Raw genomic sequence first — 27,037 nt, 5'->3', positions numbered from 1 at the left:
AATTTCTGAAATCACAAAAATGATTCCACTTAAGACTTCCCACTCCTATATGAATCATGGATTTAGAACCTGCCAGTTCAGTGCTAGCCTTCTGATAGATTTAAGAGTCAGCAGTTCATACCTATGTGCTGAGGAGGAATTGGAAGTTCATACCGAAAGGCTGGGCCAGGAAATTTATTTCTCTCCCACTATTCTCTCCATCGTATTGCCACACAATCCCATCCCACACCAGGGCTCTCATCCCTACTGTTACCTCTCTCACACATTTTGGTATCCTCTCATGAATGTTGTGAGAATATCTTCAGGCAGAGCTCTTTGCCTGGCCTGTTCCCAGAGATGGAAGGGGAAGGAAACTCAAACCTTTGGAACGCAAAGCATGTGCTCTACCCTTCAGCCAGGCCCTTTCCCCAATAAGACAGCACCATGTGCATGTAGAGGAGACCATTCTTTGAGCTTACCATAGTAGTAAAAATTGTAATAATCCATGTTATGTTCCATTAGTCTTGTCATGTTTTATGCTACAGCCCATCATTCTTGCAGTTATGATGTGATGCTATGTGTCAGAATACCAACAATTATTTGGTATGGATGAAATGCTGGTCTGCTCCATTTGTGGAGAACGTGGGGTTGCTTGACATACATCAATGGTTAGCCCTCATGAATGCAGCTCTGAGTTGTACAAAAATGTAATTAATACATTCTTAGCCCTGCATACACGAGCAGAGGACTTTCTTTATTAAGAACTGCCTTGGTGGAACAAGCCAACAGCAACCAGCACAGACAGGGTATAAAGGTGGTGCCTTGCTCGGTTTGCACTAAACATTTAGTATTTGGAAGTGCACTACCAGCTGTATCTATTCCCCCCTAACTTGCTTCAGAAAGTGATCTAAGCTAGTGACCATCAAAATAATTACATTCTTGTGAAGAAATACTTCTTTCTTGTCTGACCTGAACCTTTCAGCCAATCATCTTCATTGGGTTAGCCCCAAGTTCCAGTATTATGGGAGATAATTTATAACCGCATAAACATCTATTGTGTCTCCCTGCCTGCCCCTCTCGGAAACATAAAAACCTCAAATGCTTTCTTATTTCCCCCCAATTTAAGAGAGCTATCGTACTTTCCCCATTCATGTGACTTAATATCTTGTCAGGTGTTGGATTTGGCAATCATATTTTCACAATTAAGGTGGTACGGTCCAGACACAGGTTTACCATCTGCTGGTGAGATCCAACTTTCTCAGGAAACATCCTAATAGCTGCTCCGTTGGAGTGCTGGGTACTTTGTCAGTATGGGAGTTCTGGCAAAACCCAACCTTGCCTTCACTGGAGGCTGCCTTGGAGAAAACTTGGGTTTCTAAGAGGTGAAAGGAAAAAAGTGTATAGTTTCTGCTCATCACTGTGACTTTTGGCCAACATAGACATCTTCAATTCACGGTACTTGCAGAGATGATATGCCCATCAGTGCCCATTAAACTAAATGTCAAGTTTTGGAATAAGTAAGTGTCAAGCTGAATAGGCAGTCATTAGCACATGAATAACATTGTCCCAATTTCCTTTTTAAGTAGCAAAGAACTAAGAAAGTTTTCTTGCTATGGAAATATGTATCGGGACTGCAACAATGAGCGCACTGGAAACTAGCTAAGCAAGCGGAAGGACATTCTGGCCTAGGCACAGTCCCAAGGAACTTTAGGAAATTCTATGCCCCCACTCCCAGGAACAATGTGGAAACAGTCATCAGGCAGAGAAGAACCAGCTGTGCGAACCCCACACCCAGGGGCAAAACTAGGCTTTATTGCACCAGAGTCAAAGACCCAGTCTGGCGCACACACCCCACACATTTGTGTACCTTTTATACACAGGATGGGAGGCTCAATGGTGCCCCTCTGGAGGCTTCACCCGGGGCAAAAACTCTGGCTAGCCCCCCCCATAGAATCATAGAGTTGGAAGAGACCACAAGGGCCATCGAGTCCAACCCCCTGCCAAGCAGGAAACACCATCAGAGCACTCCTGACATATGGTTGTCAAGCCTCTGCTCCAGCTCTGCCCCACCCCAGTTAGGAACCGACAGTTGCACCATAACTACAGAAGTCATTTTGACCTCTGCCATCAGCACAGGGGTACAGAGTACTTCCATGTATATTTTAGTGTGCCGTCCTGAACAAATTTACCTCAGAACACTGGGATTTACTTTCAAGTAAATGTGCACAGGGTTGCTAACATGTTGTAAGCTGCCTTGAAGAACATTTGGTCAACTATTGAGATATAAGTCTTTAGAATATATTGTCCAATTGTATGTATTTATATCCCACTTTTGTAACATGCATGGTTCCTCACACTCCACCATTTTAACCTTACAAAACCCTGTGGAGCAGTTTAAGCTGAGGGAGAGAGCAACAGGCCCAATGTTGCCCAGTGAGCTTCATGGCCGAGGATATGAACCTGGGTCATGCCTGTCCTAGTCTACTTACTGCACCATGCTAAATCCACTTTTGCCTCTAGTAGGTATCAAGATATAAGAAATGTCTGGAGTGACCTATGGCAATAGGTAAGCAGTTGATCATGCTGCTTAAATGAAAACAAAAACAGAAAACCCCACCCATTTTCTATTAAGTCAAGTGTCAACTGCACCTTTGTGCTTAGTGCGCACATGACTACAAGCATCACTCATCCATCATCCATCAAGTGCTAACTAGCAGTGTAATCATGAGGCAGAGAACTTCCATATCACTTCATAGCAATATTTTCAATGAAGATAACTAAGTCAACACGTTTTGGATTAATCAAGTAGCATACTGTGTGAAATAAGCCCTAGCTTCAAACTGCACCTTGGCTTCAAGACCTGCTGTGTTCATAAGTTCTGACACAAATCTCAGGAAATGATACTGTACTGTCAATTGAACTGCTTTGCCATTATTTGGTTTGTTAAATCTGGGGTGCTCAAAGAGGGGTCATGAATCATACAGAGTCATGAGGCTAGAACATAGTCTGAGAAATGCTGTCTTAGATGTAGCTTCATTAGCCAGAACAACAGCTGAAATAGTTTGGGTTGTGTGCTCAAATCCATACTAACACAACGATTGTGCTCGCTGAACTTGGGCCATGCTGCTCTGGGGTTCACCTGGGCAATGCGCAACATGGGAGAATCCACAGGGCAGTTCATGCAGTCATGTTTAGTGCCTGCTTGTGCGAGTGGCGCATTGTGTAGCTTCCTCCACAGATAGAATGTTCATATAAACTCAAGCACAATGCATTTCTATCATTTCAGATGTCCTGTTGTCAGGCATTAATGCTGTTTAGACTGTGAGAAAAGAATGCTACTGAAAAAAGGAAAGAAAGGCAGGAAAAAGAATATCAGCTCACAGCTATAGCAGCGGCAAAACTTTGTTTCTGTCTGAAAATCTCCGTTGGTGGTTGATGTACAATGAGAGGTTTTGGTCCTTAGCCAGTTCCCAGCATCAGACATTGTAATTAATTGTCAGCTGGCAAACTCACTGAAAAGCCAATGGCTAAGAAGCAAGACTACAACTCTCGTTCCTAGGCTTCATCTCCAATTCACAATTGTGAAATTTTGGCACAGAAATGAAGGTGCTACAAGGCAAAAACTGTGTGGAACCTATCATTAGTGCTAACATTCACTTTCCGGTTGTTTTTAATGTCAAAGAAACCGAAAAGTTGAATTTAAAAAACAACCTAATGTTCACTAAGGTTGTAACTCTCTCATAATCTCTGCTAAGGGACAGAGGGAACTCACATACAGTGGTACCTCGGGTTAAGTACTGAATTTGTTCCAGAGGTCCATTCTTAACCTGAAACTGTTCTTAACCTGAAGCACCACTTTAGCTAATGGGGCCTCCTGCTGCTACTGCACCGCCAGAGCATGATTTCTATTCTCATCCTGAAGCAAAGTTCTTAACCTGAAGCATTATTTCTGGCTTAGCGGAGTCTGTAACCTGAAGCATATGTAACCTGAAGCGTATGTAACCTGAGGTACCACTGTATCTAGTTAACTACAGTTAGCTATACCACACACCACATGGAGTTATCTAATTGTTGTCTGCTCTAAAATGCTCTAAAATGTATGTTTCTTATGGCGTTTCTGCGCACTCTGGTTTCCGTCACGGTGTTCTGTTGCGCCAGAAGCAGTTTAGTCATGCTGGCCACATGACCCAGAAAGCTGTCTGTGGATGAATGCCGGCTCCTTTGGCCTGAAAGTGAGATGAGCGTTGCACCCATAGTCACCATTGACTGGACTTAACTGTCCAGGGGTCCTTAACCTTTACTTACTGTATTCTTTTGATTTGACTTCTGTTTTTGATATTTTTTGAATGTTGTAAACTGCTTAGATAATTTCTTTGAAATATCAAGTGATCTATAAATTATCTAAATAATAATGAGCAAACCAACAAACCAATTTGTGATCCAACAAATTGAAACATAGCCCTTTGCCTTATATGATGCCCCTCCTGCTGTTGCTGACGCCCATTTGTCTTGAGAGACAATGGAGGGGTGGACTTCCGGGTTAGCGCGAACAGCAAATGGCGGATTCCCTCCGAGCTCCGGAGGGAATCAGCTCAGTGGAAGAGGGGTCCTGCCGCGGCGACGACACGGGGACCCTCAGAAACCACAGGCGCGGATGCCTGTGGACTTGGTGACTCGGCGGGCACCATTTGCGCCCCCTCCGACCTGCAAAGAAGCCTTTTTTTTTCAAGGCTTCGGAGCGGGTGGCGGAGAGCGGCGTGGTGCTGTGAGTAGACCGCTTCTTCCACGTAGTGAAGCCGCAAGCCATAGCTGGAGAGCACTGACTTCTTTCCTTGATTTCGGACTCCAAAAGTGACAACCCGTGAGTAATACGGAATTTGGAATTAAAAATTTGCTTTGAATTCGGTACGACCGGGGGAAGTGACAAAAGGAAGTCCGCCTCCCCCCCCCCCTTGCAGACATCTTAAAGCAAGGATTAAAAAACTAAGATCGAGAGACTGTCTTTTTCTCTTCGGGATAAAACTCTTAATTTCACGACTTGGATCGATAAGTTTATTGCTGGAGGATTAGAACTGATTGTTAGAGTGAAGTGTAACCCCCCCCGGATCCGGGAGCGACCCGTGAGGGAGCCTGTGAAGATATCTACAGAGTTTGACAGCTGTCAACTGAGCTGTCAAAGTCAGGAATTTCTGTTTTTGCTACTTGTGTCGGTTACTTTTGTTATATTGGACTGTAAGCTTTTAAAATTAGAGAGGCAATAACAACAAAATAACCTGATTGTTGGAGAAAGAACACTTAGTAACCAAAATCCCTCTAGAGGGGACTTGGGACATTACAATGGCTGCAGATGGAAAATTACAAGCAGAGTTGGACAGAGTGTTTGAGTTCCTGGGAAAACTGCAAGAGCAGAGTGATGTTATGTCTATGAATCTCATATCCTTGAGCTCCAAAATAAACACATCTGCTGAAGTAGTGGACTCGACTCAAGAAGAATCTACAGCTGGGAAGCAAGATATATGTGCTGTTTCGGAGGAATGTGAAGGAGGAGCAGAAATGATGCAACTGAAAAAGAACAACCAGAGGCCTGTTAAGTTAGCACACAAAGAAGATAAAATTTGGAAGTCAGAAATTTGGCTTGAAATGGAGAGTGAAGATTGGGGATTTTTCCCTATGGGGAGTCCGGAAGACCTATGGATTACAAATTTGATCAAGGTGAAGACTGGAAAGTTTGGGACATTTGGGGAACTTGGGTTGAGAAAGAACAAGAAGCAGGATCCGGACTCTTTCCTTAAATATGGAGGACTGGTTGGAAAAAATACAGACCCTATTGGGTCAAAGATGCTCCGAGATCTGATGTTCAACATAAAGGACTGTCAACAAAACCGGCTGAAAGAGACTGAGAGAGATTTAAGGGCCTCGGACGTGATAGATCCAGGCTGAGAACTGATAGATTGAAGGACAATCTTTGGGGATCGAAACCGGGGGAAGGGGGGGGAAGAGCTTTAGAATCTAAAGGGTTATAATTATATGTTTTTTACTTGTTAAGATTTTTCGTAATTATTTTATTAATTGGGAATTTCGTGAAAGGGAAGGTGGATCGACCTTAGAAAAAGGGGTTTGAGTATTAAAATGAAACTTAGAAGTTTGAAATTGGCTAATTAAGACAAATTAAGTAAAATATTAACAAGGGTTTAATTGGGGTATAAAGAACTTGCTGGGCTAAACTTTGGAATGGGGATGCAAGAAGGGGAGGTGGGGGAAGTCCGGGAAAGTGGTTAAGAAAATAAGGTTTTAAAATTATATGTGTTTTTTGTGTGTAATGTTGACATGTATGTTTATGTTTTGTGTGTTTGTCTTAAAAAAATGAGAAAATCTTAATAAAAATTTATTAAAAAAAAAGACAATGGAGGGGTGACTTCAAAGCACTGAAGTGCCCTCACCAGGCCACAAGCCGGAATCGTGTATATGGAGGTCCTAGACTGCCCAGATGTCAAGACCACCACCCCTCGGCCTTGGAAAGCAGAGCAAGACTTTTGGCAGCAGCTTGGCTGCAGGAGTTGCGGAAAGGAGGCATACAAGGTGCCATCCAACCATCTGAGGGACTCCACTGTGGATTAGCACAGGGTTTACAGTGAAGGTTTAGGATCAGAGTATTTCTTCTCCAAGATGGGCTACCTTCCCAGGTTGACAAGCCCCATCTGCCCCTCACTTCCCTCTACTGTATGGGGTGTTTGGGGAGGGGGTAGTACCTCTAGATGCTGTCAGAATTCAACAGCAGCCACACCCTAAGAACAGCTTTGAATGGCTGGCTGAACCAGGTGAGGGCAGCTGATGGGTCTCAAACCCTCAGTGAGTGAGGGACTTCCCTGCATGCGAAGACAGGCTCCAGTAGTAGACAGCATGATTGTCCAAGCATTTGGAATGTACTTTTTGAGAATACTAAGGAAAAACCATCTTCCGCAGAAACTGCTGCTTGCAATGACAATAAAGATATTATTATTATTATTATTATTATTATTATTATTATTATTATTATTATTTGATACAAGTTACACCTAGGGGGCTATAATCTGCTTGGAGGGTCACATGCCACTGTGGGTCTGCCATACAGAAGTTGCTTAATTATTTCATACAGGGGGGCAGGGGGAGCACAAACTCTTTTGGTGGCACACTCTGCATGCATCCAGGTTATTTGTTTCCTCTATCTAAATGTTCTTTATGGATTTACTGAATAACACAAACAAACCACATGCAATTACCGTATTTTTCGCCCTATAGGATGCACCGGCCCATAGGTTTTTTTGGGGGGGAATAAAGAAAAAAAAATTATCCCCCCCCAGCCGCGGCTGCAGCAGAGCCCTGCAGGAACTCCCGCAAGGCTCCCTGGGCTGCGGATGTCTGCCCGAAGTGCGGGGCGCTCTGCTGAAGTGCACCCTGCGCTCCAGGCAGCAGGCTGCTATCCGCAGCCTAGGGAGCTCTGTGGGAACTCCTGCGGGCTCCCCAGGCTTGATGATAGCTTACTGGAGAGCGAGAGGGGTCGGTGCACACCAACCCCCCTCGCTCTCCAAGCTTCAGCGAAAGCCTGCATTCGCCCCATAGGACGCACACAGATTTCCCCTTCATTTTTGGAGGGGAAAAAGTGTGTCCTATAGGGCGAAAAATACGGTACATCCCACAAGATGGAGAAGGACAAACATTTAAAAGGAGGAAAGGAAGAAGAGAAAGCAGGGAAATAAGCAAGGGAAGCTCATTTCCATTTTAAATACAGTATTAGTTACTCAACTTTTTACCATCCCCCCTCCCCCGGTTCCTGTCCATTTTCTTTGGAATCCAGGAGTGGATTTAAGCTTTTTAATCAGCACACAACACTGATTTCTGAACAGAGGGGAGTCCAAACAGGCCTGCTATTAAGCACGGACTGTTAATTGTCCTTCTCTAGCAAATCACAGCAGCAGTTAAAGGCAGCATTATCTTGGCTTTTGCAGAAATGACCTTTGAAATTATATTAAACATCCATAATTGATTGCACTGATTTCCAGACAATTGTTTTAAATAAAAAAAAGCCAGTTGTGGACTGCTTTCTCTTTGCTACATGGGAAATGTCCATGGCATGTTTTATTTTGGTTTGCTCAGTCTCCAGAATTGCACAAATTAATGAAAAACTTTCTAAAACAATCTGTAATTTAATCTTTAATTACATTACAATCATGTTTGTAAACATAATAAAGCAGGTTGCTCACAGAGATTAGGCCAGTTCAGGTGGTGCACCGGCCACATCAGACGTGGAATTGAAATGTGCGGTTGGAAGAGCTGTGCAATGCAGCAGCGGCTGGGCTCTGCCATCTCAGACAGCAGGTGATGAACTGCATTTCTGAATGATCCCCTACATTCAAAACAAAACAAAATACAACTCTCCCTTAACATTTTCCAACCAAGGAAACAACTTGTCAGGGATGGGGGCAGACTGCCAACAGCACAGGACACCTCTGCAAAAACATCTGCACCAGCTGCTTAGATGCTACCAAGTCCTGAATAACTTGGGTCCAGGATACCTTAGGGCTGCCTGACCCCTTATGGCCCAGCCTGGTCACTGAGATCAACCCTCCCCCTGTTTCACAGAGGCCCAACTGACCTCAACTAGAAGGAACATTCTTCAAGCAGAGATTCAGCTTGACTCTCAGGTCCTTTGTAGCTTTGTAGCTGTTTAATTTTCAGTCATCTGATCTATCTGTATTCTTGATATATTTTATAATATGGCACCAGAAAGAAGACTGAATAAACCCCTGACTTGCTCTGAGAGTGACCTGCTGGTTCGATTGTCCCTATTTTCAACAAATGATGTATCGCCAGTAGGAATATCTGATTTTTCTCTTGAAGCCTTAAGCAAGGAGAAGGGATGAAGATGTCTTGTGGACAAGACTTGGAAAATTGTTGGGGAGTATGAAAAAACTGAGTCTGGCATGACTTTTCCTTAGGCTTGTTGGTGGAAGATAGGGCCTTCTTCTTATCCCTAGTATCCACCAGGTGAGGATCCAGAGATTCCCCAAAGGGTTCTGACCCTGAAAAGGTAATGAGATCATAAAGGATTGTGACGCAGTGTCAACACCCCACTGTCATAACCAGATTGTCTTGTAGGCCACTGTGGAAGTAGCTAAGGACCATGCATTAATTGCAGAGCGTCCATGGAAGGGTCTGCAGCCAATGCTGAAGCATAGGTCATCTTTTTCAAGGGATCCTTAATAAACTTGGGAATGTCTACATGTGATCTCAGCTCTACAGCTCACTGCTTTAAACACATAAATACAGAGAAGGTGGTGGAAGCCTGAAAGGCAAAAGCATTGGCCTCGAACGCAGGCCTCGGGGACGCTTCCACTCGTTTTTCACATGGATACCTGGGACCCCTTTGCCTTCTGAAGGGAGTACCAAGGATGAAGCCAGGACCACCATGGTGGATAATCACTGGACCTCTGAGGTGATTCATAAACTTATCTGGAAAGATACAATAGAATGTTTCTTTCCCCATTTGCAAGGAGCCTAAGCTCTATGTGGGGTTCCTCATTCCGCATCCCAAGGTTTCTCAAAGGCCTTGGGGAAGGGAACAGAGACAGGCTTAGCTGCTGTGGCAGGAAGAGCTTTGGTTGCTTCCAAGGGCCCCGCAGGGGATTCGGGGGGGGGGGGGCTGTCTCTTCCTCTGGCAATTGCAGCACCTGACAAGCCTTTTAAAGAAAGGCATAAAAACCTCAGCAGAGAACACCCCAGGTTGGTTCTTAACCTCAGTCACTTCCTCTTCTGAGAGCTCCCTCTCTTTCATGTCTGGGTTGGGCTGGGAGGACCCCAATTCAGGCAGTTCCCCAGAGGCCACCCCCTGGGCTGCAGTGGCACCCTGAGACCCGGGGAGCAGAAGCGACGTCTCCTGTTGAACTACTGCCTGAGGAACAGATGTCTTAGCCTGTTCTGGTGGCAAGGGAGGGTCAACCAGAAAGGACTCCTGGGACCTTGGATGCGAGGGGCAGGAGGGGGGCTTTGTGTGGTGAATAGCCCCTTTTTGCCCTGTGGCTGCGTGTGGACTGCTTGTACTTGCATTTACTGTTATGGTGATGAAGCAAGCTGGTCCAGGTGCAAGAACCTGCAGAGGGAATAATTAATCTCTGTGGAAATAAACCACTTCATCCAAGAAAGCAGTCTGGGGAAATTCGTTGAACTAAGGAAGGCCTCAGAACTGGGGGCGGGGGGGGGCGGGGTGCCTTCCATACTCATCCCTGCCTGTTCTGTCAAAGAACCTGGAGAATCACCGAAGGCTGCTTGCCTGGGATCTCAAAATGTCTAGGCCTCCTCAATTGTGCCAACATCGTGAGGAGAGAGGCTGAGGCAAAGTCATTCTGTGCATAGGAAATGAATGCAACTGAACACACTTGCAGTTGTTGCTCAAACTCCCAATTTGTGCTGGGACCTGAAGGTGCAGCAACAATTCAGCCACTCGAGGCAGGCAGAGGGCACAGAGAGTGTGAAAGTCACTAGACCAACAGGTGTAGCAATCACATCTCTAGGAGCTGTTGGGGCCTCCTGAAGAAATGCTGAGTTGTTGAAACAAAATGGTGTTCCGTTTGGGGCGGGAAAGACAAGCTCCTGGCCCTGTCGCCTCTAGACAATTCCTCCTGTGCCTGACTGACAATCGGGTCAGAATCCAGCTGCCCCCTATACTCTTCCCTTCCCCAGACAACAGAGTGGGGATGGGGGGGGGGAGAAACACGAAGAGATTGAAATAGAAATGAAGAAGCTGGGGGGGGGGCAGCCAACAGGAAAACACAGTGGAAAAAACTCACTCAGAAAGGGGATCTAGCAAACAGGATGAAGGAGAGGACTAGACAAAGGGAAAATCCACATAAAACAAGCACTCAAGCAAGCATTTTTCTCCACACAGAGAAAGAGGCACAAAGACCCAACCATCCCTTGCAGCAAGCAGGGTCAGTCTGGAAAAACAGGATGACTCCTCTTCTCTGGGAGGACGTTGCAAGTTGAAGACCCTTCCTGTCTCCAGTAGGGGGAGTCATCCCTATCAGGAATGGCGTTCCCCTCCATCTGGTAAATTCCAAATTCACAAAGTGAATTCTCTTTTTCTTCCCTATTTATGGAATTCTCTCCTTGAACAGGGATGCAGTGCCAACTTTTCTTTCTCTCCCTTTGAGCTCCATAGTCATCCCTCCCATTCTCCCCCTTTCGCGTTTGTTTTCCCCACTGTCTATTTTTGACTGCACTCTATTTAGGACATGGACCTGTTTATTTTTCTTACATGGGCAAGTGGTCACATCTGCCAGTGTCATGGGCACCGGTCACAAACTGGCTGCTGTGGCAAAACACAAAATGGCAGCCATGTCCAAAAGAAACGAAAAAGAAACAGGACCACAAAATGATGTGGGTATGCTCCTCCCTCGGCCACGCCACCAGGGGGCAGAAAAGTTACCAACATCAGCTACTGCCGCATTTGCTCCCAGAGAGATCTCTGTAGTTCTCCTTTGTTCAGAACAGAAGGCCAAATGGGTGTCTAATCCTGGCATCCAATGATATTTAGACATGTTCAATGTTGTTCTTGTTGTAGTTTATAATAATAATAATAATAATAACAATAACAACAACAACAACAACAATAATAATAATAATTTATTATTTATACCCCGCCCATCTGGCTGGGTTTCCCCAGCCACTCTGGGCGGCTTCCAAAAGAATATTAAAATACTATGTTTAGTCATTTAGTCGTGTCCGACTCTTCGTGACCCCCTGGACCAGAGCACGCCAGGCACTCCTGTCTTCCACTGCCTCCCGCAGTTTGGTCAGACTCATGTTTGTAGCTTCGAGAACACTGTCCCACCATCTCGTCCTCTGTCGTCCCCTTCTCCTTGTGGCCTCCATCTTTCCTAACATCAGGGTCTTTTCCAGGGAGTCTTCTCTTCGCATGAGGTGGCCAAAGTCTTGGAGCCTCAGCTTCACAATCTGCCCTTCCAGTGAGCACTCAGGGCTAATTTCCTTAAGAATGGATGTGTTTGATCTTCTTGCAGTCCATGGGACTCTCAAGAGTCTCCTCCAGCACCACAATTCAAAAGCATCAATTCATGTTCAATGTAAGAGAGGCTAAATTGGTACAAATATGAACTAAGCATGAAGAACAAATGCTGTCTTGCGCATCATGGGTTTTTGAAGTGCTATCTTTTGAGGGCCTTTGTGGGCACCATAGAAGGTGTAAGCAGGCACCCACACTGGTGATACCCAGAGGGACCCTGATGGTGCCATATAGATAAGTACTTAATTCACTTTAAGATTATTTAGGACCTTTTCAGTTTGGGTTTGGGTTTTCTTTGCTGTTCCTTGTCACTGGCTCAAACCAGAGCCAAGGGAAAATGGAATTCTGTAACTGCAGAAGGCAACACTGTGTTAGAAACACAGAAGTGAATGCAGAGTTATTAAATTAAGGACAAAGTGCATACGCTAAATAAATAGAAAAGGAAACAGAAGGCAATCCAAGCTGTTGTGCTTTGCCTCACATTTTCAGATATTTAATACCTTGCAAAACAGTTTTATCATAATTCTGTGGTGGCTGGCAGGAATGTATTTTCTTAAATCCCCATTCTACACATGCAGGCCTTTTTACAGCTGGCTTAAGTGATCCAGTAGTAACTGTTTATATTGCCTTGTATGAAAACATGTCAGCACTTGGAAGAGTGCCCTGGCTCCCACTGAGTTCAGTGATTACCAGGGCACCACCGGGGGGGGGGGGCAGGGGGCGCAGCAAAACCCCAGCTCTTGCCAAACTCGGCGGGACTCCTCCCTTTTGGGGGTGGAAGGGGGGGCAGAGCACTGCCTCTTGCACTTAGACTACCTGAGGGGGCTGCTTCCCCTTGCATCGTGGGTGGGCTGGTTCTGTCCATATCCACTGGTACCTCACAACACAGAGACACCTTGTTCTTAAAAATGGTCTTTACCCTCACAAATCAGCCGTTCTCACCTAGCAGGTTTTGCTGAAAACAAAGAAATCAGCGGGAGCAATTAATATGGCTGCTGTTTATTTTTATTCACAGCATACAGATACTGTGAGCACTGTGAGGCACCTGGAAGGTGAGGGTGGTGGCAACTTATCTAACTTTCCACAGGTGATCAGCTCCTAAGGATATGGGGCAGGTACAGCAGAAAAAGCTATAGCAGAACATTGCCTTTTCTTAATGACAGCCCTCAGCTAATACCTCTCCAGCTCAGCTCAGCTCATCAATCATCTAAATCCAGTTTGGGGAGATGATTTCTCTCTCGCACAGGCATTGGCTGGTAGGACTGTTCTTGAAGCAACTGCTCACCAACAACATTAGGCCACCTAAATAGAGATGCAAGCCTAGGAACAAACTGCATTTCTGCAGTTATTAAGTCCCTTCTTTTTCCAGTTGTAACCAATACAGTCATTAGGAAGATAAAGAATACCCTTCCCCCCTTTGTTTTCCAACTGGGGGCATGGAGGGCCCCAGGTGAAAATTGTGTAAATGGGGGATCACAGCATGAGGCTAGGGGGCCACAAAGGGAAGTGAGAAGTGGAGATTTTTTAAAAAAAATCCTGATTAGCTGGCTATCCCCTTGGCCAATCAGAAGCGGGTAAGGGGCAGCCCTCCAGGGCCTAGCACTCCTTTTTCCAGGTGCATTTTCTTGGAGCAGGTCTGGTTTGTTTCTGGGGGGAGCGGGCGACTGCAGAGGCTCCTGTTTTGACCCATAGAGCCCGAAATCCAGGACCCCCAGGTCAGGTAAGTGTGAGGTGGGGTGGCAATGGGAAGGGCTGGGAAAGGGGACCTGCTTGTTTGCCTGGACTTGTGCTTCACCTGGGGCTCCGATGTGCCGCCCCCAAGATAATTGCCACCGGGGGCGCCCACTGCCCCCGGCTACGCTACTGGGTTGGATGGCCATCTGCCATGGATGCTTTAGCAGAGTTTCCTACATTGAGGGGGTTGCACTAGAAGAATGACCCCGGGGTCCCTTCCAGATCTGTTTTTCCGCTTCAACAATATTTCATCATGTTCTTACCATTTTATGTAACTGTATTTTGTATATATTATAAAATTCTAAACAAACATGCTCTATAAGGGGATAGCCAAGGAGTGTGGTGGAGTCTCCTACTTTGGAGGTCTTTAAGCAGAGGCTTGACAACCATATGTCAGGAGTGCTCTGATGGTGTTTCCTGCTTGGCAGGGGGTTGGACTCGATGGCCCTTGTGGTCTCTTCCAACTCTATGATTCTATGATTTACAAACAAAACATTTAAATAGCTACCTTTCTACCGGTAGGATGGGGTGGGGGGCACAGGAAGGAAAGAAGGTCGGAAGGGGGCCACAGTCGCAAAAGGTTGGGAACACTGATCTATTACACACTGCAGAAATGTTTTGGTGTATGGTACTGTATAATCTGGTTTTGTGTTAGCATGTGTTGGTGACAACATACAGGTTCAGTGTAGGCGGGAGGGGCTTATATTTTGGATTGTGTTATATTCCAAAATATAATTAACCCACTCAATTTTTCAATAAATGTACAAGCCTCCTTTTTCCCATTTTAACAAAATTACTGAATTTTATCATACTTAAAATACTTTAATAGGCACTGAAAGCTTGTTACCTCCTTTTTTCTAGTTGACTCATTATGGCAGCCATCAGAAGATTAATTATCACTTTCTGGTGTTCCTTAAAGATTCTTGTTTTAAGATACCAAAGAAGAATCACCAATGGGTCTAAATGGAGTCTATACGTAATCTGTCCTGCCTTCTATAGGATTCATTGCTAACATTCCTTTATTGTAGGACAAGTGCAATGAGAAATTTTGACTCATTTAATGTTGAATGAAATTCTCTTGCTAGTTCATGTTGGTGGGTGAGGCAGCCCCCCTCTTACTACTAGTTATTTTAACTTTTTAAAAGAAAACTCTGGCACTTGGAGACTTAGGGAAGTTAAAAAGGAAAAAGATTTTTATTTTACAACAAAATTGTTGAAATAAAAGATGTGTCAGGAGACAGAATTTTTTCAAGAAACAGTAAACTTTCTCTCCACCCCCCCCCCATCAATGGATGTTATAGGCTTCTAAACAAGATGGGAAACGTACAGCTTATATTCTCTTCATTTCCTTAAACTAATTGCAGGGGTGGTACAGCTTAGGTGTTAATACTTGCATTCTTAAACAAGGTGGTACTTTCTATCAGTTTCCTAACCTTCTATAGCTCTCACTCCTGAGGCTCCTCTAGCAGTATAGCAGACCCAGGGGATCACCACACCCCTCATAACTGGTTTGGGATTCTTCTCTTTCCAGAAGATCACTCTCCTCCTTACTGAACGGAGACCTAAGTAGAGTCTTCCCTCACACCTCTCTGCTCCTGCCTCCAGTTCAGCTTCCCAGCTTTTCTCTTGTCTGTATAATCCTAAGAAGACTTAAGAGCTTCAAACTAAGCCCAGAGACTTCCTTCTCTGGATGGAGATGTTCCTCAGAGTGGATCTTACGTACCACAACCCTCAACTGTCTTCCTTTTTCCCTCCCTAAGTGCTGACTTCAGCCCCTCTGACTAGCTGTACCTGCAGCCAATCAGAAGGAGTCTACAGTCCCTCACTCTGGTGGAATCCCGTTGCACAGCATCACCAAACTCTGGTCTACCAGAGCTTTCCAGCACAGTGGATAAAGGAAGCAACAGGATAAGAACCAACTAAAAGGAGTAGGAGCGAAACCCATTGCTTCCTTCAATGATATTAAAATGATATGAAATATTAAAGTTGCACCCAACCCCCAGGGAGGCCATTCTCCAGAGGAGGACTGAACTTCTTCAGCAGTTCATGAGGTTTACAAAGAACCCTTATTTGTAGGGACAAGCCCTCATATGCAAGCTGTGAAAGAGTGTACGAACTGCCCTGTTGGATCAAACTGCAAGCAAGGCATAAAGGCCACAGTTCGTCCTGTGGACTGTGCTCATCAATAGGCACTCAGATGGATGCAAATCCTGAAGACAGAAGTGGCATTTTGGTATTGTGGTTTTGGTTTTGCAGAAGAAGTGAGCCCTTTAATTTTCCCATTTTGCATTCTGTTTGTTTGTAATAAGATAGCCCATTTGATGTTAAGATTCATCATTATGAAATCAAGTTCAGTTCTGCATCTCAAGAACTGCAGCTCAACTCCTGCAATTGTTATCAAAAGGGAGGAATTGGCAAATGCTGAATATATTGTAATGTAATATGCTATGTTATAGATTATTTCTATGCCACCTTTTCAGCCAAACAGCCCTCAACACAGTTCACAAAAGTTAACAGAAATACAATTCCATGCTGTATTTTAAGCCCCACACTTGTCTTCAAGAAAGCCAAGAAAGCGAAAGAAATTATTTCTTCCTGTTCAGGACTTGATGGAGAGTTCTAATGCTTTAGGTTTATTTCTTTACCTTGCATAACCAGGAGACATTTAATGCACAAGATACTTAGCACACGTTAAAATTATTCTAAAAGCCAAATGCTTTTAGCTTTCCGAAATGCAAATCATATTAATGGGGGGAAAGCAAAACTAAACTCAGAGAGCTAGGAAGACAAATTAAAGCCAATAAAGTTTGCGAGGAAAAAAGATGTGTTCTAAAAGAACTACAGAAGGCTATTCTGAAGCAATGCAAATGTCAAAGCCCATACCCAGCACTGATTAATAAAATGCTAACAGGAACTGTTGCTGGTTGTGGTGCTGTGTCATATCCTGGGACCTCAACACAGTTTATAAAGACTAATTAAACACCCGATGCTTCCACAAAAAGCAATAGGCAAACATTATTACACCTATTAAGTACAAATAAAGCAAAGTTGTGATGTTTAATTACAGAGAACACTTCATTAACAAACAGTTTTTCTCCACAAAAATGTTACATTGTCTACTATGTTTGGAACAAAACTTTAACTCCCTTTTTTTTAAATTAAGGCACCTGAATTTGCCAAAGCAGTGAGCCCAGGCCTATGCAAAGAGCAGATAACATTAAATGGGTAGATAAACATGCAACAACTAACCAAGAGTTAGAGGACACTCCTGGGAGCAGAGTTCCCCCCTCTATATGGGAAAAGCTCTGCTAATGAGAGGTGGCCCAAACGGGTGAAGCAGTAGAACTCTGGGTGGTAACACTTCAGGCTGGAAGCGGAGTATGCCGTATTTTTGAATGCCAGCACCCAAGAAGTCAATAAGAGAGAAACACACCCAACAGCAACAACAAGTAGAGGATGGGGTGAACCAACACCAGGCCGCCAAAGGTGGAAAAAAATCTACCCCTCAAAAAGCAAGACTATCATTTGATGCACAAAACACATTCTGGTTTTGGTATTACAAACTGGTGGAATAGTGTCTGGAACTTTGCTCTTCAGGAAAAACTTACTGAAGCAAAACCAGGCTCCTTTATGGCAGTCTGGTGGGAATTTTTAGATTTTGGGCTCACCTACAATTGTTTCTCAAACAACAAACAACAAAGTAGGGACTCAGCTACATTAATCAAATAACAATGTTATAAATGTGTTATAACAATGTGACACCAGATGGCGTTGTAGAGCTGAAATAGCAACCCAATTTTCCATTGTAAATTTTACAACGTTTTTTCCATACTGTTTTCAGAGCATTTTTTTTTTTAATAGCTGTGTAGATCTAGCCTGGGAGAGAACAGTATCTGCAAACCTTGCTTCATATCATTGGTTCTATAATTTCTAGGAACTTACTCTTTTCATGAAAGCTGGGAATCTGGAGATTCTCTCCACACCCTTTCCAAGGACTCTAAGAAACAGAATCGAGGGTGAGGCGATGCTGTTGGAAGTGCCAGAAGATATAATGTAAGATGAGTCTTTCAGACTTAATGAGCTACCAATTTCACACAATGACAGTATAAAATAGGAACACAGAGTCAAACACAGAGACAATTCCGGAGAACCACAAACAGAAATTTCTCTCATAGTGCAGGCATCTACACTGCATCTTCTGATTTCCCAGCCATTCTTTGTATTTCTTTCTCTGGATTCAAATAGAAGGGAGGGAAACCCATTCTTTTTGTTAGGGCAGCTGGAAGGGCAAAGTGCAAAGGTGACCTTAAAAGGCTGATTTGTAGGTGCTTATCCCAAAAAATGGAAAACTGCATGAAATCAGAATGTAAACCAATCTTTAGTTAAAATGTGCAGGTAAACCTGAGCCCGTATTACAGAAAAACGGCACACTTGCAATTAGTATTCATAAGGAGACTGGAGAACCTTCCTTGTTTCAATTAAAAATAATTTCAGTACTAAACCATATCAATTAGAAAATACCCAAATAGTCCTCCTCCTTCAAATTTAGAAGCCATCTGTTGAACTTATTTTGACTAAGCAAATGGGACTAGAAATATACTGATTTGCCAAGTTAACACTTTTCAATGCACCTTGTTTCAGCAGCAACAAAGAGTCTTGTAGCACCTTAAAGAAGAGCAGTTTAACAGCTAAAAATACAAAGTGTGAATGCAGAAAACACATTCACAAGCATTCAAATTATATGGGTACAATAATCAGAGAAATAAGACTGACAGTGCTTCCTTCCTGTTTCAGTGGCAAACCTGAGCTTCCTGCTGCATGTGTGAAAAAGCTCAACCTTGTGGAAATACAAAACCAGGAACCAAAAAGCAAATAAAACAAGCTTCCCCGTTCCTATCTTCAAGGGCACAGTGAAAATGTGAAAAAGAGAGTTCAGGTTCCTGTTCTGCAGCAATGTAGCATATTAAAAGATTTTGAAGCAAAAGCTTGTTTTCACCCCGATTTGTGTGCTTTTTTTCCAGCTACGTTCTGTCCATGAAAGCTTTCTAGGCAAATATGGAACCGTTACTTTGAATACACAAATATAAAAATGTGAAATTCCAATAAGCTTTCAGTCAGCTTGAATGCAATCTGTATTATACATGAACACTATTTGCTAATATTCACTGCTAAAGGGTTTATTAGATAACCAACAAGGGGCAGGGAAAACTCACAAGCATCTTTAAGCAGAGGCTTGACAACCATATGTCAGGAGTGCTCTGATGGTGTTTCCTGCTTGGCAGGGGGTTGGACTCAATGGCCCTTGTGGTCTCTTCCAACTCTATGATTCTATGATTCTATTTTCTCATCTTCACATTTCATAATTCTTTCCCAATGTCCACAACATTTTCACTGCATGCCTGTCTTTTTCTTTTTCTGTGTAGCATCAGTTTGCGTAATTTAGGTAGATTTCTCAAAGCAGTTCAAAGAACAGAATATTTCACTCACATAGATTTTAGTGTGGCAGGCTAGTTTCCTTACAGGTCTTGCAAGTGTCAGCTCTGGTGTGTGAGTAATTCAAGCAAAACCAAGAATACTGGCTCATGCACTACAGAAACAAGGGTAAATTTAAAATTGGAATCATTTTTTTAATGTTAATGTGGCACAAATGGTCAGTGAGAGATCAAATCTGGATCATTTTGGGCCATGTGTAACATTCTGTCCACTGTGCAGGTCCAGAGTGGCGCAAAAAATGTGCACCTCCTCTCTGCCCCAGAGTGGCTAGGAGCCTGCCCACCTGCCCATACGCTCCTTGGGCCACTCCTCCACTGCTCTGGGCAGCCGGGCAAGACACCCGGGCTCTAAAGGGAGTGCCCAGCAGGGCTCAGAGGGAAGAAAGACTGAGAGAGAAGGCTAGAGTTGCAGGATGAAGAAGGAGGCAGAAGGGAAAACAGTGAGCAGAGGCAGGCTGCTCTGTCTCCCCTCCTCCTTCCCCTAACACCGCATAAGTCTGCTGTTCTCCAGTCTCTGAGCTGTCATCTTTCTCCAAGCCCTGCTGCAATTTGAGACTGCCTTCCTCTTCCCTGGAAGCTACAGACAAAAGGGGGGATGGACGGACACGACCTCCACCACTCCTCCTCCTCTTCAGTCCAGTCCCTGACACTCAGTGACCACGGAGGAAGTCACTGGCGGAGCACAAAAGGTGATGAAAAACAAACTTTCCGAGTTTCTGGTCTCTCCCAGCTTCAGGTGCACCAATACATCTCCTTGCCAAGGGTGCAAAGGAGCCTTACATTAGCACATCACACCAGCATTTACATTAAGGAGGGCTATTCATGTTTAATGCTGATCTTTGAATGTTGCAGAATTTGGGTTTACTGCATTTGGGTCTTGCGCTTTAAGATATTCTACTGTTCTTTATTAACAAGACTTTAATTGTGTTTTAAAGCTGTTACTCACCTCTTTAATATGTTTTGATCAGAACACAAAACTTAAGAAAACCCACCTGCACCAGCACCCTGTCTTTGCAGTGGCCAAGCAGCTGCCCGTAGGAAGTCAGCATAGGAAGGACCTGAGTAAAACAGAAGCCTCCTCACTTTAAAAATGTCTAATATTTTTAATATTTCTGAAATGAATAATTATTTTTTTAATAATTTAAGCCTAATTTGATGTATATAACACTCAATTTTTAATTTTTTGGGAATATATTTCTTGCTAGGTCTTATTTCCTTACATGTCAGCGTTTAATGCTCTACTGACTGTAAATTCTTTTTTCTTTTCTTTTTATTCCCGATAGCCAATTTTCATAACTTCAAATTCAAATATTCCAAAATTAAAACAAGTCTGAACTTTTGAAAACCCCCCTAAAATAACCAATATTATTTTAATTTTTAAGATGAACAACTTTGTTTCATTATTTTTTTTCCTATTACAGCTATGGATTGTAGGAAAATTGTACAAAATGGCTACCCAGTAGCCATTTCCCCCCCATGATGTCCAAAAAACATAAAATTTTCAACTATAAATTTCATTCTTTGTTGAGAAAGAGCATCTCTTTGCAATAATTTTCAACATCAAATCTTTTGGTCACATCATGTTCACACGTTTTTCAACCAAAAAAACTAGGCTACAAGTGCATTTATAATTTTTTTAGGGATTTATACAATCTTTTAGTGCTGATGTATTTTTTCTGAAATCCTCGTCATTTTATTGAGCTCTGTGCAAAATTTCAAAGAGATCTGATCATTGGTTATGGAGGAAAAAAATAAAATGTACACAAGGGTATCTTGTGCGGAGGGTCTCAAGAGGGACAAACAACACAGATTAACGAAACTTCAAAGTGCTATAAAATTAAAACCATTTGAGATAGAGGGGGAAAATTCAAGGGGGTTTCTTTCAACCATAAGGGAAGGGTGTACACCAAGTTTCATCCAAAACTGAGATGGTGTGTGACAAAACCCTTGTTTTTTGCGTTGATTTGATGTGGAATGACCTGAATATATCCTGTGAATCTTAAGTTCTCCTTCTCTCTGCACTAGGCAGATTTTCCAGATATATAGGTAAGATGACTATCAGACACTAAGTACATAAAGGTTATTAAATTCAGCAGAGTTTAATAACCTCTCTGTCCTGAATTTTCAAAAGTCACCTGATTTCCAAGCTCCTCTGGGGTTGAACACTTATCTTGATGTGATGTGGTGCCGAACACCTTGACTTAATCAATTAATCGTGATTCTCCCTGAGAATATTCCCAGGCTGCATTCCATACCCTGTATGCTGTTAAAGGGATTGTGCTTCACATTCCACTTGTTGCCTACAGGTTTCTGTCCTCCATGGGGAAGGAATCATTTACAAGGGTCTACAGTATCAAACATATAGAGCCATCATCAATCACTCATCAGTTACAATTCCCATTTGCATCCATTTATCTAATCTCAGGCTACAGGAACTGCCATGCTTAAGTAGTTCCAAACTACTTTAATAAAAAAATCAAAATGCTGGTGATTACCACAACCTAATTATCCTAAAACACTGCTGCACTTCATACTTAATTGTGTCCCCTTTCAGGTTTAATTTTGATTAAGAATATCACAAAAGCGCAGACTCAGCAACAAAAAGACAACTCATCATCATCAATCCATTTTAACTGGAACTACCAATATTGCCAATATCTTTCCATATGTCAGGAGTGCTCTGATGGTGTTTCCTGCTTGGCAGGGGGTTGGACTCGATGGCCCTTGTGGTCTCTTCCAACTCTATGATTCTATGATTCTATGATTCTATGATTCTCAGCAACTCAGTGTGGGCAGAAAGACCAAATGTTGACAGTCAGCTGGCAAAGACGGAAGCCTATGGGCTTCATTCACCAGCAAGTTGTCTATTTCAAAGGAAAATGCACTATATTCAGGAGCTTCGTATTAGCCAGTGCCACTGAAGAAACTTGGCGGTGGGAAGGGCAAGAGAATCTTGGGGTCCTGCATCAATGTCTCTGGAAAACTGCCTACAGTTCTCCCTGCTGCCCACCAACTTTGGAGCTAGGGCCAGATATTTAGACATCCTGGTGCATTAAAAATAGAGAAAATACCCAAACTTCTATATGTAACAATAACTGATGCTTTAAAGTTGTCGCAGTTATTCAGAACAGCTGTGAGAGAGTTCTATAGTAATCTAGCAGCTCAATCTGTACACAGCCTATTTGGATAATATGCAAATGAGCTCCTGCAAAGTATATATTGTTAATCCCAACTGCCCAACACCACTGATTAGGAAATAAAAACCAAAGAAAAGGGGGGGATTTGGAAGCTCTTCAGATGCAATTTACCCAAACAAAGAAAATGTGGGTTTTAAATTGTAGAGCTGCAAAAAATAAATGTCACTGAAGAAGTACGCAGACCTTTCAAGGCATGGATTTGTGACAGTGGCTTAGTGATGCAGCAGTCAGAGCAGAGGCCCCCAAGCTCCTGCCCCCCCCATGGACCACTTGGAAATTGTTGAGTCTTTGCAGGCCACTTAATTACCGTATTTTTCGCTCTATAACACGCAGATTTTTTCTCCTAAAAAGGAAGGGGAAATGTCTGTGCGTGTTATGCAGCGAATGTGTGGTCCCTGGAGCCGAAAAATAAGGCAAAAATCAAACCGTGCTTCAGGGAGAAGGGAGCTCCGTGAGAGAGGAAGCTGTTGCTTTCCTGCATTCTGCCTCAGGGTCTTACTGCCCACCTGCTTCTGTTTCCTTGCTGTGTTTGCTCAAACGGAACAAAGAGCAGGGGAAGCCCCTCCCCTCCAGGCAAGCAGAGAGGAAAGCAGAGCGTCGCTCTATCCTGTCCCTGCTCCGGAGGGAACAATGTATGTGAAGGGAAGAGAGATTACAGGTTCGGCTTAAAATTCTGATTTGACTTCCTGCTTTTTGTTTTTGGAGACACACAGCATTCAAATATGCTTTCTTCCATTTAAAAGGATGAAATCCTTAAACAGTGGCTGGCTTGTGTGGGTGGGTGGGGGGGAACTATTGCCTTCCTTTCCTCACGTTATAGCCCTCTCCTGCATTCTTAGCCTTCTGTGTTTTTCCTTCCCTCCCCACTTAAAACGTGGTTACAAAGCATGGATCCACATGGATCCTCAGGATCTTTGCATTGGGTCAGCCAAAATTCACCATCAGAGCACATAGCATGTCCATGGCTACAGCCTGTCCCCCCAAAAAAAAATCACGCACCCACTGTTGCCTGGGGCTGCAATGGTGCAAAAACGTGGTTACAAAGCATGGATCCACAGGGATTCTCAGGATTTTTGCATTGGGTCACCCCAAATTCACCATCAGATCACATGTCTGTGGCCACAGCATGAAGCACAAAAATGATACGTCCACTGTTTCATTCAGAATATTTTTTCCCTTGTTTTCCTCCTCTAAAAACGATGTGCGTGTTATGGTCAGGTGCGTGTTATAGAGCGAAAAATACGGTATATTTCTGCCTTTTGTACCAATTGTAATGTGCTGTGCTGGATGCTTTTTTATTTTAATTGTCTTTTTATTGCTTCTCTGATTTCTTATATATTGCATTTTTTTATAATTACAACATAAAAATAAAACAAGCAATAAAATACAATTAACATCAACATGAATATTTAATGTGATGGATGCGCTGCCAGAAATCCCAACACTGTGGACCAACTGAATGGAGCTTTGGGACTGCTGGTGGTCATCTGGGTTTGAGTACTGTGGCCCCCCAGGTTCAAACCTTCACTCAGCCATGAAGCTCACCGAGTGACCTGGGATCAGTCATTTATTTCTCAGCATAACTACCTCACAGGATTGTACTCAGAAGAAAATTAGGGGGATGGGCGAAGAGACCATGGATGCTGCCTTGAGCTCCTGGAGGAAAGTGGGATATCACTGCAGTAAAGAAGCTTCTCTTCAAGCGTTCCCTGCCAGACCTGCCCTCTACCGCTCCCTCCCCTGCCAGCACGCCCAAGATGGAAAGCCCCCCTCCATGAAACCATGCTCCTAGCTGCTCAGGAATGATGTTGGCCCTAAGCGATGCAGGCAGCATAGCCAGACCTTCCTCCATAAAGGGGATACGTTTACAATTAAACACATCATTACAGCTGTAAGGTCAGGCCTCGGGGTGCACTGAAACAATTAATGATTTTCATTCTGGTTCCCAACAGTATAGAAATAGCTCCACAGTGTGCATGGGTACACTGACAAACACACTTTATAGATTCTAATTTAGCATTTATTGACCATGACGATGCAGCTGATAAATGTTCTGACTGTGCAGGTTCATCACACACTGTGACCACAGATGTCACTTGTAGTGTAGTAAAAGTAGCAGACATACTATACGGCCTGCACAGCTTTTTCTGTAGATGGCAGTGTATGTCAAACTATGGGATTTTCTTCCCCCAGAAGTCTTATAGGCAGTGAAAACTAATCTAAATAGAGCATCTAACACAATATGTAAAGAATGCTCACTCAGAATCACAGATCATTTCACATTATTAAGCTTCCGAAAACAACAATGGAAAGCTACCAGTAATTTCATCACTAATTGCCTATTGTTAATACCAGGCATGTACGGGACGCGGGTGGCGCTGTGGGTTAAAGCCTCAGCGCCTAGGGCTTGCCGATCGAAAGGTCGGCAGTTCGAATCCCCGCGGCGGGGTGCGCTCCCGCTGCTCGGTCCCAGCGCCTGCCCACCTAGCAGTTCGAAAGCACCCCCGGGTGCAAGTAGATAAATAGGTACCGCTTACCAGCGGGAAGGTAAACGGCGTTCCGTGTGCGGCTCTGGCTCGCCAGAGCAGCGATGTCACGCTGGCCACGTGACCCGGAAGTGTCCCCGGACAGCGCTGGCCCCCGGCCAATAAATGTGAGATGGGCGCACAAACCCCACAGTCTGTCAAGACTGGCCCGTTCGGGCAGGGGTACCTTTACCTTTAATACCAGGCATGTAGTGGTGTTGCACAGAATTTTTCTAAAATAAAATGAAAGAGAAAGAATAATAAAATCATAGGATTGTAGAATTGCAAGGAACCCCAAGGGTCATCTAGTCCAGCCCCCTGCAATGCAGGCATCTCAGATCAAGCATCCATGACAACATCCATGAGACAGAGAGAGAGAGAGAGAGAGAGAGAGAGAGAGAGGCCTTTTGATGAACACAAACTTGGAAGTCACTACACAAAAGCAGTTTTTGGCCATTCTTTGGAGAAGTTGAGAAGTCTGATTGTAATGTAGCCATGCATATAAAGAAAATGGAAGGCAGAACTATTTTCTACATGGCCGTTTTACATGGAAAAGCAAACCCAAGAACTACCTTATTAGACTAGACCAAACAATTGGCAAATTTATCTTGTGATGGGCATGCTAATTTTCTGTACAGTTGCAGCAAGACAGTAAGTGAGTCAGCAGTAGAAAACTAGGAGCAGCCTTTCCCTAACCAGAAGGTATGAGAAATCTTTGGCTAGTCTCTTTGCCTTCTTTGGTGGGTGGTTTTGCAGGTGGGCCATGGGCAGGACAGATTGTCTGCCTGCCACCAAATTGGCCAATGGCGGCAGGACTTTGAGGGAGTTCCCCTGGGCGCAGGGCCAACTGTCCAATGGCAGAGCTGGGTCCCATGCCCAGGGCCAGGATAAATTCCAGGCCTGCCTGGCCACTCAGCCTCTTTTCGCCACACTGGTTCTCCCACCCTCCCTCCCTTAGCTTAGGGCTTTCGTGGACGGTTTGCAACGCCGCCATATTTCAGGGCTGGGCAGGAATTTTTACACCTGGCAAATTGGCACCAGCCAGGTGGCTTTCACCCACCTCATAGCAATTCTCACACCTTTGAAAGGCGGATAGGCATTGGGTAAACTTAGATATTGATTGGAGGAGAGGTTGTAGCCCCTGCCTGCCCCTCCATGGGTAAGGGTATCCTGTTAAAAGGATCCAAGAAGAGTGTCTCCTGTCCGATGTCCAGATGGGGGCCAGGGCCATACTCATCCAATGGGAACCACTTAGGGGATGCCCAGATTTGATGTGGGTCATAGAGCGTCCCTTCTGGTTTCCCTGGTTTCCCTTTGCCCTTAATGTCACTGCCAGCAGATGGGCTGGAGTGTTTTATGCAGCTACTTGTCCCAATGCCATTGGCAGAAGTTTCACATCTGTAACCAATAAAGTTGTGATCCCATAAAGCCAGTACACAGTGCAGTCTAGTTATTTAATCCTTAGGGAATGGGGTGGTCATGGGGCCTTGACTATTTCAGAAAAACATATGGGACAAGGTGAAAAAGGTTTGGCCAACAACTTTGGAGAGAAGTGGTTTGGCTTTCTAACTCATACGATGCAACATAACTCCTCCAACAACACATGACACTTTATGGCAGGACTTATTGGGCTAAGTATTGAATTTAAAGTAACACTGCCACGCATGTATAGCCTTGCACCATATGATGTTCTTTGATGTCCTGTTTCACACTTAACTCTGGCAAAGAAAAACTGGTGCTCAGCCCTGCTCCTTCAACAACATACACCCCAAACTAACTGAAACATGAACAAAATAAGCAGACCCCCCTACCTAGCCCAACAGCCACTCATTTTAAAATAAAGATTAAAAAAAGGGCAGGGCAGAAGGACTTGGTGGGCCCCATGGTGGGGATGTCAGGTCTCTACAAAAGTAACAGAGAGACCTAATCTTACAGTGCTGATCATTTAATCCACAGAGAAGGAGAGAAGGAAGAGGGCTTGATCAGAGGGATTGGTGGTTGCCTCTGGATAAGAAACACAAGAACCTGGTTGTGTCACTCTTTATTCAGGGAGGG

General features: G+C 44.0%; 1 protein-coding gene and 1 long non-coding RNA gene across 9 annotated transcripts in view; one reads left to right on the top strand and one right to left on the bottom strand.

Annotated features, from left to right (window-relative positions):
- TPK1 (thiamin pyrophosphokinase 1) overlaps positions 1-27,037 on the bottom strand; it is a 240,775-nt gene that overhangs the window by 14,340 nt on the left and 199,398 nt on the right. For 3 of the 6 annotated variants that reach the window (XM_082192913.1, XM_082192918.1, XM_082192917.1), the window contains one exon: positions 1,213-1,354. The exons of 2 other annotated variants lie outside the window; for them this stretch is intronic. In XM_082192913.1, coding sequence (XP_082049039.1) covers positions 1,213-1,354 — 142 coding nt within the window. Of the gene's footprint in view, positions 1-1,212; positions 1,355-17,710; positions 17,796-27,037 lie in introns of all 6 variants that reach the window. One more of the 6 variants, XM_082192915.1, reaches the window with a different exon arrangement.
- Positions 9,458-18,885, top strand: LOC309515265. Of its 3 annotated transcripts, none has more exons than XR_014212375.1 (3): positions 9,458-9,738; positions 10,901-11,061; positions 18,563-18,885. It is a non-coding gene; the product is annotated as an uncharacterized lncRNA (long non-coding RNA). The 3 variants fall into 3 exon arrangements; XR_014212376.1 differs by having other exon boundaries at positions 9,458-10,095; XR_014212377.1 differs by lacking the exon at positions 9,458-9,738 and adding an exon at positions 10,143-10,505.

The sequence above is a fragment of the Podarcis vaucheri genome (assembly GCF_965113315.1).
Source record: "Podarcis vaucheri genome assembly, chromosome: 12".
Classification (NCBI taxonomy): Eukaryota; Metazoa; Chordata; class Lepidosauria; order Squamata; family Lacertidae; genus Podarcis; species Podarcis vaucheri.
The sequence above is the reverse complement of the archived record's forward strand: the minus strand, read 5'-3'. Positions and strand labels throughout refer to the sequence as shown.